At 34.9% G+C, this 12062-nt stretch overlaps 1 protein-coding gene across 3 annotated transcripts in view; it reads right to left on the reverse strand.

Annotated features, from left to right (window-relative positions):
- LOC107622615 (molybdenum cofactor sulfurase) overlaps window positions 1-6663 on the reverse strand; it is a 14275-nt gene extending 7612 nt beyond the window's left edge. The window contains exons 1-12 of one of the 3 annotated variants that reach the window (XM_016324579.2): window positions 6415-6663; window positions 6125-6223; window positions 5701-5759; window positions 5141-5301; window positions 4477-4628; window positions 4273-4399; window positions 3501-3606; window positions 3383-3428; window positions 2784-2822; window positions 2540-2696; window positions 1336-1438; window positions 30-146 (exon numbers count right to left, since the gene is read on the reverse strand). In XM_016324579.2, the coding sequence (XP_016180065.1) occupies window positions 30-146; window positions 1336-1438; window positions 2540-2696; window positions 2784-2822; window positions 3383-3428; window positions 3501-3606; window positions 4273-4399; window positions 4477-4628; window positions 5141-5301; window positions 5701-5759; window positions 6125-6223; window positions 6415-6526 (1278 nt within the window). In that variant the 5' untranslated portion in view covers window positions 6527-6663. Of the gene's footprint in view, window positions 1-29; window positions 147-1335; window positions 1439-2539; window positions 2697-2783; window positions 2823-3382; window positions 3429-3500; window positions 3607-4272; window positions 4400-4476; window positions 4629-5140; window positions 5310-5700; window positions 5760-6124; window positions 6224-6414 lie in introns of all 3 variants that reach the window. The other 2 variants (XM_016324580.2, XM_021114131.1) reach the window with 2 other exon arrangements.

Genomic DNA, 12062 nt, shown 5'->3' on the forward strand with positions numbered 1-12062 from the left:
AATATGACACTGAAATTCATAAGTCATACCCTTAGCTGAATTCCTGAAAGAGATGCCAGCTTTTCCACTTCACGGTATCCATACCAAGAACCATCTGGCCTTTTTAAGTTGAATGAAACAATAGGACCCATTTCATAACACAGTTCCTGGATGGAAGAAATTTTAATGAATACAGCACAGAGAACTCCAATTTCAATAAGATATGGTCATGCAAACCTTATTTGATAAATTAGAAACTAAGAAAAGAGCTCCCTTATATCTTATATAACCCCACAGTTATGTGTACAATTTTTTCATAAAAAAGAAATTTATGAGAAAGAAAAGACTACATAGAAAGAGGACAAGATACCCACACAAGAAGAAAGAAACTACAATATTGAGTCATGTAAAAAACACATGTCAATCTCTCTGCATATTCACCAATCGAACACCTAAGTCAATTTTAAGAATTTACAGAGAAGGTTCAGAAGGTATCCTTATCCCAAGAGTTGTGTAAAGGAGAAATCTGCTATGAAGTTCTAACATTTCCTTCAAACATTGAAGGATAGCAAAAAATGAAACATTGTCAGAGTTTTAACTTGTTTATGCATATCAAAGCCTTCAAATTTTAGTACATAAAAACTGACGCAGGTCCCTGGGGAAAATCTGGTTCTATGCATAAGTGTCTAAAAGAGCTTGTTCCATAGATAATTTGTATCTAAACAATGGAAAAACAAAAATAGTGACATAAATATTAAGCACCAACTTCAACACCTGCTATGCAAGGGCATGTGGAAAGCTGAAAAGGCCTTGGAAAAGCCTCAGAAAGAGGAAAACTGCTGACCCAGTTATCCTCCTAAAATTTGATCCTAAACTGTTAGCTATAGTCAAAATGAAAAGAGAAGTTAAATAGGATGAACCCTAGGAAGATAAACTTCCAAAAACTAGCACAAGCAGGTCATCTCAGAGATATCGTGTACCACCCATTCGGTTGCAAGATGCACTAACTTTGAATATCTTTGTGCTAGAAGGAAGAACATTCTAAACAGATAAACTAGCAGATATCTTCACCAAATCTGTGTGCAATTATGGGGTAGCATACATATGTAACAACCTAGATGCATGACATGTCTGCTTTAGCTTAAGAGAAGTGTTTACATTATACAATCGCTTTGTAAATAGGCAATCGGATATCCGCTTTTCCTCAATTGATCACCCTATGTCTAAGGGAACAGATTATGTGTATTCAGCACATAAATTCATGAACACAGGGCTTTTCAAGTCATTCACGTCGCACAGAAGTAATAAAACTATAAATTGGACAACAACTAAAGAATTCATTATGTATTAACTAACCATTGAACTTTGATGTCCATAGAGGATGCACACATTAGATCCATTGTGATGTCTCAAAGCCAAAAGCATTTTCCTTGTATACAAGGCAAGAGATTTTGTATGTCTACAAGGCAACAAAATTTTGAAAATTTTAAAAGAATAATAATAAATCAATGACAGAGAGATCAAGGTATTCAAATGAAGAAAGCGAAACAAGCATGTAGATTGAGCATTGTTGCAGAGACCACATAGAAGATGTCAAGTGTTGTATTGGCAGGCATATGTGCTGTTAGAAATTAAGAGAATATCCTATGACTTTGTCCGTATTTAACTATGATTACCGTTTTAGTATTATTATAAATAGGAATTAACATTTCTTATTTTGAATACACCTCATTCATTAGATTATACTCATCAAAATATTCATAATCTTTACTCTCTCTTTTCCTTCTTCCGTATCTAAAACCTACAATCTCAACAAAATATGGCCGAAATACCCTCTATAATAGCTTGAGCAATCCTCCCATCGTGAGAAGTTCTTGAACTTGAACTAGGCCTACCTTGTCTCAATATTACTGTTAGTAAGCTTCCCATCTTGAGTGTAACAGTTGAAATTGTAATTGAGAAAGGGGTGGAGGGTGCCCAAGTACCACGACGTACAAAAAGCAGTAGCATATCTCTATACATAAATAGCTATAGCAACAACAATCATTCTCACAAGGTGGGGTCAATTACAAATTTACAATCAAACAATACTATTATATTATGGCAATTAGTTTTCTTAAAAAAAAAAAAATTAAATTTAGGTCTTTCAATTTGTTCTTCCTCTACAGTTTTTTTAATTCTGCTAACCTTTATTGGGGAACTCCACTTAATAGGCTATTATTGACCTACTCCTCACACAACCAACAATCTTAGGCAAGACTATCTCATCTTTCTCTTAATTGGTGTTAGTCCTCCCTTCCTTCTAATACCTTCATGATTGATCTTAGAATGTACATCCAATCACTCACTGGAAGACTAATATCTAGTTTATGCTCTTGTTGGCACTTTATCCTAACACCAAAAAGCATCTCTAGATTTTCCATTGAAAGCATAAGCATATATCAGGATACGACCAATAAGATCAAGATATCATGTGATAGGTGTAAAGGTCTCCTGCATGGAAATGCGAGGGTTTTTTTTTAATTTTTTTTTTTGAAGGCATTTATCCTATTCTGCATACCGTGATATTGCAGATGCAGTTAGAGATCTCAGGATTTTGAAGCCATGGCGGACAGATGCTATACTCAGGAATGAAACTGTACCATCCTCAAACAACTCCTCAATACCTTCCCTTCTTTTAATGAAATCAATATCAGCAATTGAAGCAGCAACAGTTCCTGTGATGGCCACCAATCAACCACATAACTGAGTACTAAACACAGAATCACAGACAGGGATACAATTGTAACCAATAAGCCACAAACCTCCACTAAAATAAGTCTTCTTCAGCAACTTGGCAGAGTCTGTGATGATAAATAACGAGGCAAATTTTCACAAGGGATAATTAATACCATAAATAAAATTTCCATTATCAATGAATACATTTAGAAAATAGAAGGAAAAGAGGAGATATCATGAAAGAGCACAAGATGCCAGTCAATAATTAGTAAATGAACACAAGAGCTATTTCTTTTTTATAAACTATTATTAGGAAGCATTCTAAGAGCCTAGACAATTGGAAGTAGCTTTTTTCTTTTATTTCTTTTTTTCTTTTTCTTTTGTGTTTGTGTGTGCATTACCCTCATGTGGTCAGCGTAATGAGTAATGACATTCATTCAAGGGACAAAGATTTTGTTTCCCATTTTGGTATTAAATATGATATAGCAACAAGTCCATCCATAGGATGCAGGCTTCTTTCTAAAGCATATACACATTACATCAGTAGAATCATCTATTCGTGACATAATACCAATGAAGATAACTTTCTTGTTACTAAATGTCACTGAGAAATAAATAAGAAAATGAAATATAGTGTCAGTAAAGTGCAGCAAATTATTCCATTTCTCAAAGATAGGTAGCTTACCATTTCGAACAATAAGAGCTCCAAGCCCAGTTGGATAGCCAAAGAGCTGACAAGAACACAAGATCAGTTTTTGAAGTAGCCCTAGATAAAAACAAAATAAACACTTACAAACTCATACCTTGTAGAATGAGATTGAGACAAAATCTGCAGGATATTTGGATAAATCAGGTGGCATGGTGGCACATCCCTTTGCAGCATCAATCAAGACCATCCATTGTCCATTTCTTATGAGAGAAATAGTAAATATAAGATCAATGCTTTAACAAAGTTAAACAAAATAAATGAAGCATCTCAATATATGAATATGTATTAGATAGAGAGAGAAAGAGACAAGGCATAACACAAATTATATATATATATAGGTCTTCTATCATTGTGGAGATTTCTCCCGCGTCAGAAGAACGGGTAAAACAATGGATAAGAAAAATAATGGAAGAAATCATACAAAGGACTAAAGTTGAAGTTCGTGTACTGGATTCTCCTCATTTTAAAAAGCAGTAAAAATGGAATTGGAAACCAAAAATTTCTATAACACCAACAAGTGATATTTGGAAGTCTTAAATGCTCACATGAATCCTGACGCTATGATTATTGAACCTCAAGTACCTAGTAATCTGGCATATACAAAAGTGGACATCATCATGCATGCACACAATTTCACATCAAACAACTAGAGTATATTTCATTGTCACAAACCATTACATTGAATCATGCAAGAATTTCAAATGCAAATTCAATTTGACAAACAACTTCATTATCTAATGAATCTCGCTGAACTATAATGGCAAATGGTTAAATATGCATGAGTGAAGTCACTTTTTCATACTACTTACACAAATATTTAAAGGCATGCATAACAAGATAATAAGACAAACAACTTTGTATATTACTTGCAAACTGAAGAAATCCCTAAATCCCTGCTCGAGTGCTCCTTGATAATCTTGACCAAGTCAAGGTCAAATCTCAACCCTGAGAAGTTGCACTCAGAGGGAAATGCAAACAAATTATACACATGACCTGCATTAGAGAAACAGATATAAGAAAGGTAGTCTACAACCTAGGGAGAAAAAAAAATTCATAATCTTAAGATTTACCATCTGGCTTTCCCTCCAGCAACCCAGCTACTTTTCTCCTTTGTACTTGGTGTGGTGATATCTTCATAGCAATGTTTTCTCCAGATACTCCAGGAGCCTCATTTTCTTCAATATCTACAGCTATGGATGCAGCCCCTTGACCAAGAGCATATCTAAAACTAGTTAAGGAGATGGATAGGCTGAACTTATTAATCACCTAAGCAGAGCAATGATAATGGAATATTTAATAGCACAATAAATTTATCAGAAGCAACAACAACATTTTTCCAAGGAAGTGATTAGATACAATAACAGATTCAGAAAAGAAGGTGAAAAAAGAAACAAGCATTCTCCGAATACAAACACAAGAAAGTCAAATTACTACAGAAAAATTACATGAAATAGTTCAGTGTTGAAGTCCCACTGAACAGAAAATTTGAATTGGAGTCACATCAGAGCAGTAGAAATATCTAACGATGTCCATTTAACTGATTTCAAATCTTATCCTATTTTACTAAATCTAATGGAATAGTGTCACCTGAACAGTGATAGTACACACTAGAATACCATTATGTCTTACAGCCGCACATTGCAGGGAGTGATTACTTAGCACTTTCCTGATCAAAGCCAAAGGATATCCTTATAAAATTGAATTTTCATTTTTAATAAGGTAGGTATAGGATACTCTCTTATACCAAGAACACTATTATGATTCTCCATCGTATACATAAAAGTACTGTCACAACTCCATGGAAAAGCCTCTCCAACTAACTTCAGTGCTGCTGTTGCCCCAAAGGTAAATATACATTTATAGTCTTTTGGAGATGCATTGCAATAATCGAGGACCTGTATGACTGATAGTCAAAATATACGTGAAGATGTAGATAAGAACAAATATCAAAAGTACAAAAAGAGCTAATCAAACAGTAATCTCTTCGTATGAAACTACTAGACGGACACATCTATATCGGTGATTCAACAAGGCCCATACAAGTCAATCAAACGTAACAAGATAAGCCCTGCATTGCATCCAGACTCCAGTAATAGTGGATGACATGCAATCACCAATAGAAATTTATCTAGCATGAGGATAGGAACATGAATCTTTGCATAAGACATTCATAGTAACTTCTTTCTAGATCCTAGAGATCTCTCAGCAAACAATCTAATCCGAATTATCATGATTGAATCACAGCAATTCAAATGCATAGAAAACAAAAGTCATAACTGCGAAAGTGAATGTACCTGTTGGCGAGCATCCTTCACAATCTCAAGAGTCGCAGAGCTGGAATCACTTTGGCTATCTAGTATTAACATTAAGGACCTCCACTACACAACATTACTACATCTATCAACCACCAGAAACTTCTACCGCCCTCTAATAAAAAATTGGATCCACGAGTCTGACCACACCATAACGTGCTATGATAAATCATATTTAGCTTCAAACCTTGAAAATCTAAGTCTCTTTCAATAGTTTTTCTATGTCTTTCTATATCTCTATCTATTGTCTGTCAACTACCAACTATATTAAGTTTAACTCCGCATCATATATTACTAAAGAATTCGTCGTTCTTCCATTCCTATGCAGGAACAATGATAAAACAAACAAACAAAAAAGTGTAATCTATTGATAAGTAGACTTCTCAATAAATATTATGAGGGATACGAGGATTTCCATATACTTTACTCGTGAGATCACCAAAAATTGATTCCATTTGCAGCTCAGAGTATAAAGTAGCACCAGCATGATCCAAGTACACAAGATCTACAATTCCAAAATTGCAACACACGAAATAAGATATAGTTGAAACAGTAATTCTATTTTACTTTTATTTGAAAATGATAATATGATAGCTAAAACTAAAGCCAATTTTTTTTTAATTAAAAAAGATTGAACCTTATCCTTCCAATTTGCATAGCTTGACTAAAAGGAAAAAGAAAAAAGAAAGTGAGTACCTTGTAATCTGTTGAATTCAGTAGCTCGAATTTGATCAATGGTTTTGGGAGTGTTTGGGTAGCCGTAATGTTCACCAAACTCCTTCAGAAATTCTTGCTTAGCAGCATCCATAATTGCTGGTTCACAAGACCCGATATTGATGGTTGTGCTTCAACTCTTGATCTTTCTCCAGTCTCCACAGAGCGTTCGGGATAGTATTGGGGATCCTCAAGAGCCAATTTCTATATTCTGTTCCCGTAATGTTGGCAAACAATAATCTAATTATCTTCTAAATATTTATGATTTTATTAATGGGAAATCAATGAGAAATCTCAAATCTGTATTAGAGTATCGGTGATGAGATATTTTAATAATGATTTAATTGAAATTTAATGCATGTACTTGTGATAGAGTTGTGTAAAGTGTAATGTGTTGGACCTGACTTACGTGGTCTAATTGCCTTTGTTTGGATAGTTAGAGAAAATACAAAATAAGAAGAAAGATGAAAAAAAAAAAAATACAATAGCTTTCGAAGGAGGGATAAAAATTGAAAGACAGAAATTTAAAGATAAAAATTAAAATAAGTTTTAGTATTGTATTTAGTATAAAGTAGGAGATAGAGATTAAAATAAGAATAAAATTTTAATTTAATTTGTATAAAGAGTAAAATTAGAATTAATTAATTGAAATAAAAATATTTTAGGTATAAAATGTTATTAGAATTTCAGTTTCTATCTCCAAAAATTTCAGTCTCTTGTATTCTTATTTTTTGGAAGTACTGAAATTTTAGGATTTAATACCAATTTTTGGACTAATAAATAAAATACTGAGTCTCAGTCTCCTAATTTCTGTCCCAATACTTTAAAACAAACGCTATCTAATATATTGAAGGATCTTAGACCGATTAATTTGTACAATATTTTTATAAGCTGATGATCAAGGTTTTTGTGAATAGACTTCAACCGTTTTTTCATGAGTTTATTGGTTCTCTACAAGAAGGATTCATTGCTAGATGAGAGATACCAGAAAATATTATAGTTGCTCAAAAAATTTTATACTTTATGAAGAGAATCAAAACAAAAAAAGAACCCTGGCATTTAAAATTGATTTGATAAAATTTGTTAAAATTTTTTGGAATACACTCTTAATCAATTTAGTTGAGAGAGAGAGAGGCTTTTTAAAGGGCATGCCATTTTGATCCGATTGAACTGGTAAACTTGCTCCAATTTTCATGAAATATTAGTATGTTATTCTTAGTATAGAGATGAACATTAAGATATAACTTACTAGTTGTATTGTCTTCTCTTTTGTCTGATTTGAGATACCCACTTTGTGGAGAATTTATGTTGATTCCATCAGTTTTGATAATGTATTTTGTTAATTGTTGAGATGCCCTAGTGTCACTAGGAAGACTGATTGTGTACCCATTATTTTGATAGTGGAAGATTTTATTGGACTAGGTCCCATGGATTTTTTTATCCCTCTTTTGAGAGTTTTCTCACGTTAAAATTCTGGTGTCTGATTATTTAATTTCTGCCATTATATTTGTTGCTTGGAGTATCTTTGGTATTGCCTATTTAATCGCACAAGTTGTGAAAAAATTATTTTTAGTGCTTCCATTGTTAGACAGGTTCTTGTTTGAACCTCTGTTAGTTTTTCCAACAAAATGGTATCTAGAGCTTTGGTTGTTTATCTTTGTGCTGATTAAATGGAGGAAACTACTCATTGACCAAATATGGTCAAACTGAATTCCCAAAATTACTCGATTTGGAAGAACCTCATGGAAGATATGTTGTATAGTAAGGACTTGTATGATCCTGTGGAAGGGGATAAATCCAAAGGTACTAAATCCGATGTTGAATGGAAGAAGTTGAATCAGAAGACAGTTGCTTTGATTAGGCAATGGCTTGATTCTAGCGCGTATCCACATGTTGACACCGAAACGAATACCGAGAATATGTGAAAAAAATTGAAGGAGTTATATGAGAGGAAGAATGTGCAAAACAAAGTATTTTTTATTAGGAAGCTTGTCAATATGAAGTATATTAAAGGTAAATTAATGCTGGAGCACTTTAGCACTTTTCAGGAGACAGTGAACCAACTGACAAATAATGACATCACTTTAAATGATGAGTTGCAAGCTTTGTTGTTGTTGAGCTGTTTGCCTGATAGTTTGGAAGTTCTGATTGTGACACTGACTAACTCAGCTCTAAAAGGAAAATTGACGTTAGCAATGGTTAAAGAGAGCATGTTGAATGAAAAAGCTAGAAGAAGAGAGCAAGGTTTGACTAATGCCTCCTTCCAGTCAGAAGCACTTGTTTCAGAGTCACGTGAGAAAAGTCAAAGTAGAAAATCTCACAGTTCTGACAAGTCAGAGTGTCAAAGCAAGTCAAGAGGAAAGCACAAACCAAGAAAAGAGTTCATTTGTCACCATTGTGGCAAGTCGGGGCATATCAAGAGGTATTGTAGGTTCTTGAAAAGAGAACAATCAAGGAGAAAAAACAAAGACAAAGATAAAGATAGTGATAAAGAGACTGCTGCTATTGTTTATGAAAATGTTCTTATCACATAAGATGAAAATTATGTGAATCTTGTCTGTGATGATTTCACTTGGATTATGGACTCTGGTGCCTCATGTCATGTCACTCATTCCGAGACGTGAATTTTTCACTTCCTATACTGCTGAAAATTTTGGCAAGATCAAATTTGGAGATAAAGGAGTGTGTGATATCATTGGTATGGGTGATATGTGGCTTGAAACCAACATGGGATGCAAGTTGTAGTTGAAGAATGTTAGGCATGTGCCAGATATGCGGTTCAATCTTATTTCAGTGAAGGCATTGGATCAAGAGAGGTATTGCACTTTCTTTGGTAGTGAAAAATGCAAGATTACTAAAGGGGCTCTCATTGTTGCTAAAGAAGACAATAGTCTCACTGCTCTCTACCGGTTGCAAGTAAAATTGTGCAAAGAAGAGGTGAATGTAGCTAATGATTCCTCTTCTGATTAGTGGCACATACGTCTTGGTCACTTGAGCGAGAAAGGACTAAGCGTTTTAGCTAAGAAGCACTCACTTCCAATAAAAGGTACAATTTTAAATACTTGTACTCATTGTTTTGTTGGAAAGCATGCTAGAGTATCATTTCATAGTTATGGACTTCATAAGAGATCACGTGTTCTAGATTTAGTTCACACTGATGTTTGCACTATAGATGCGAAGACACTAGGTAGTGCATCATATTTTGTTACTTTTATTGATGATTATTCTCGAAAAGTGTGGGCTTTTGTTTTAAAATCTAAAGACCAGGTGCTCAGTATCTTCAAACACTTTCATGCAAGTGTTGAAAGAGGAACAAGAAGGATATTGAAATGTGTTCGAGCAGATAATGATAGTGAATACAGGGGTCCATTTGAAGAGTATTATAAAGGACATGGGATCAAGTTTGAGAAGACGGTTCCTAAGACTCCTCAACATAATGGAGTTGCAGAGAGAATGAATCTCACTATCAATGATAGAGTCAGGTGTATGCTCTCTCATGCAAAGTTGCCTAAATCCTTTTGGGGTGAAGGGATGAGGACTACAGTAGATCTGATCAACCTTTTTCCTTCAGTTCCACTTAATGGTGATGTTCCAGAGAAAGTTTGGAGAGGGAAAGATGTTTCCTATAGTCACTTGCGAGTGTTCGATTGTAGGGCTTTTTATTCACATTCCAAGAGATGAAAGGTCCAAACTTGATGAAAAGTCAAAATAGTGTATCTTCATGGGTTATGGTCACGAAGACTTTGGTTATAGATTATGGGATTCGGTGAGCAAAAAGATAATTAGAAGTCGAGGTGTGATTTTTCTTGAAGCCCAAACTATTGAAGATCTTGAGAAGACAGATAAGCTAATAACTGTTAGACGTTCTGCTAATGATAAACCTGGTCCTTCCACTAGACCTCCTGTTGATGAGGGAGATGTACAAGTTGATAATGTTGGTGATGATTTGCATGATGAACTTACACCTCAATCTGAGGTGCCAGATGCAGAAGTTCCACCAGATGTTGAAGTTCTACCAGAACCACCAGTTGTGACTGAATTGAAAAGATCTACTAGAGAGCGTCATCCTTCTCCGAAATACTCTCTTCATGAGTATATGATGAACACTGAGACTGGAGAGCTAGAGAGCTACCAGGAAGCTATATCTGATGAGCATAAGGAAGATTGGTTGAAGGCCTTGTAAGAAGAAATAAAATCCTTGCATGAGAATCATACATTTGAATTGGTGATGCTACCGAAGGGTAAGAGAGCATTCAAGAATAAATGGGTGTTCAAATTGAAAGCGGATGAAAATGTCTCACGGCTAAGGTACAAAACTCGATTGGTTGTGAAAGGCTTTGAGCAAAAGAAATGTATTGATTTTGAGGAGATTTTCTCTCGAGTTGTGAAGATGTCCTCTATTCGAGTTGTTCTTGGATTGGTAGCTAGGTTGAATTTAGAGGTTGAGCAGCTTGATGTGAAGACTGCATTCCTTCATGGTGACATAGATAAAGAAATTTATATGAAGCAACCAGAGAGTTTCTAGGTTAAAAGAAAGGAGCATCTTGTATGCAAGTTGAAGAATAGCTTAGATGGGCTGAAGCAAGTGCCAAGACAAGTGGTACACGAAGTTTGATTCCTTCATGGAAGGTCATGGGTATAGTAAGACTTCTTCAGATCATTGTGTGTATGTTAAGAAATTCTTTTATGGTGATTTTATAATTCTCTTGCTTTACGTTGATGACATGTTAATTGTTGGTCATGACACTAAGAAAATTGAAAGTCTTAAGAAAGACTTGAACATATCCTTTGCTATGAAGGATTTGGGTCCTGCAAAAAAAATTCTTGGCATGAGTATCACTTGTGATAGGAAGAATGGGAAACTGTGGTTTTCGCAACAGAAGTACATTGAGAAGCTTTTAGAGAGGTTTAGCATGAGTAATTCCAAACCTGTTAGTACTCCACTTACTAGTCATTTCAAGCTGAGTTATGGCAATGTCCTACAAGTGAGAAAGAGAAAGAAGAAATAAAGAAGATTCCATATGCATCTGTAATTGGCAATTTGATGTATGCTATGGTTTGCACAAGGCCGGATATTGCTCATGCCGTTGAAGTTGTTAGTCAGTTTCTCTCTAATCCTGCCAAGGAACACTGGCAAGCAATGAAGTGGATTCTTAGATATCTTAATGGCACTTCTAGAGTTTGCTTATGCTTTGAGAGTGGCCAATCTGTGTTGGATGGTTACACAGATGCGGATATGGCTGTGGATCTTGATTCAAGAAAGTCTACTTCGGGTTATATGATTACTTTTGTAAGGGAGCTGTGTCGTGGCAATCTCGACTTCAGAAATATGTTGCTTTGTGTAACACCCTACCACAGAGAGCTTTACACCTAGGATGTAAAACAGAGGTGGCGAGGAGTTACGACCTCTAAAAATAAAATATATACATATAATAGCAGAAAGAATATAATAAACTAGGAGCCTTGAAAAACAGGTGAAACAAAAATCGCAAAATATAAAAGCGCAATGCTCAGGAAACGTGATTACTTGCGTGAGAAGAAAACTAAGGTTCATTAGCATATATATACAAATGACAAGAGTAGAGGGTCAAGGGTACAAAATAACAAGCTCCTAACTCAGCCTGCGAAGC

Source organism: Arachis ipaensis, chromosome B10 (genome assembly GCF_000816755.2).
Source record: "Arachis ipaensis cultivar K30076 chromosome B10, Araip1.1, whole genome shotgun sequence".
Taxonomy (NCBI): domain Eukaryota; kingdom Viridiplantae; phylum Streptophyta; class Magnoliopsida; order Fabales; family Fabaceae; genus Arachis; species Arachis ipaensis.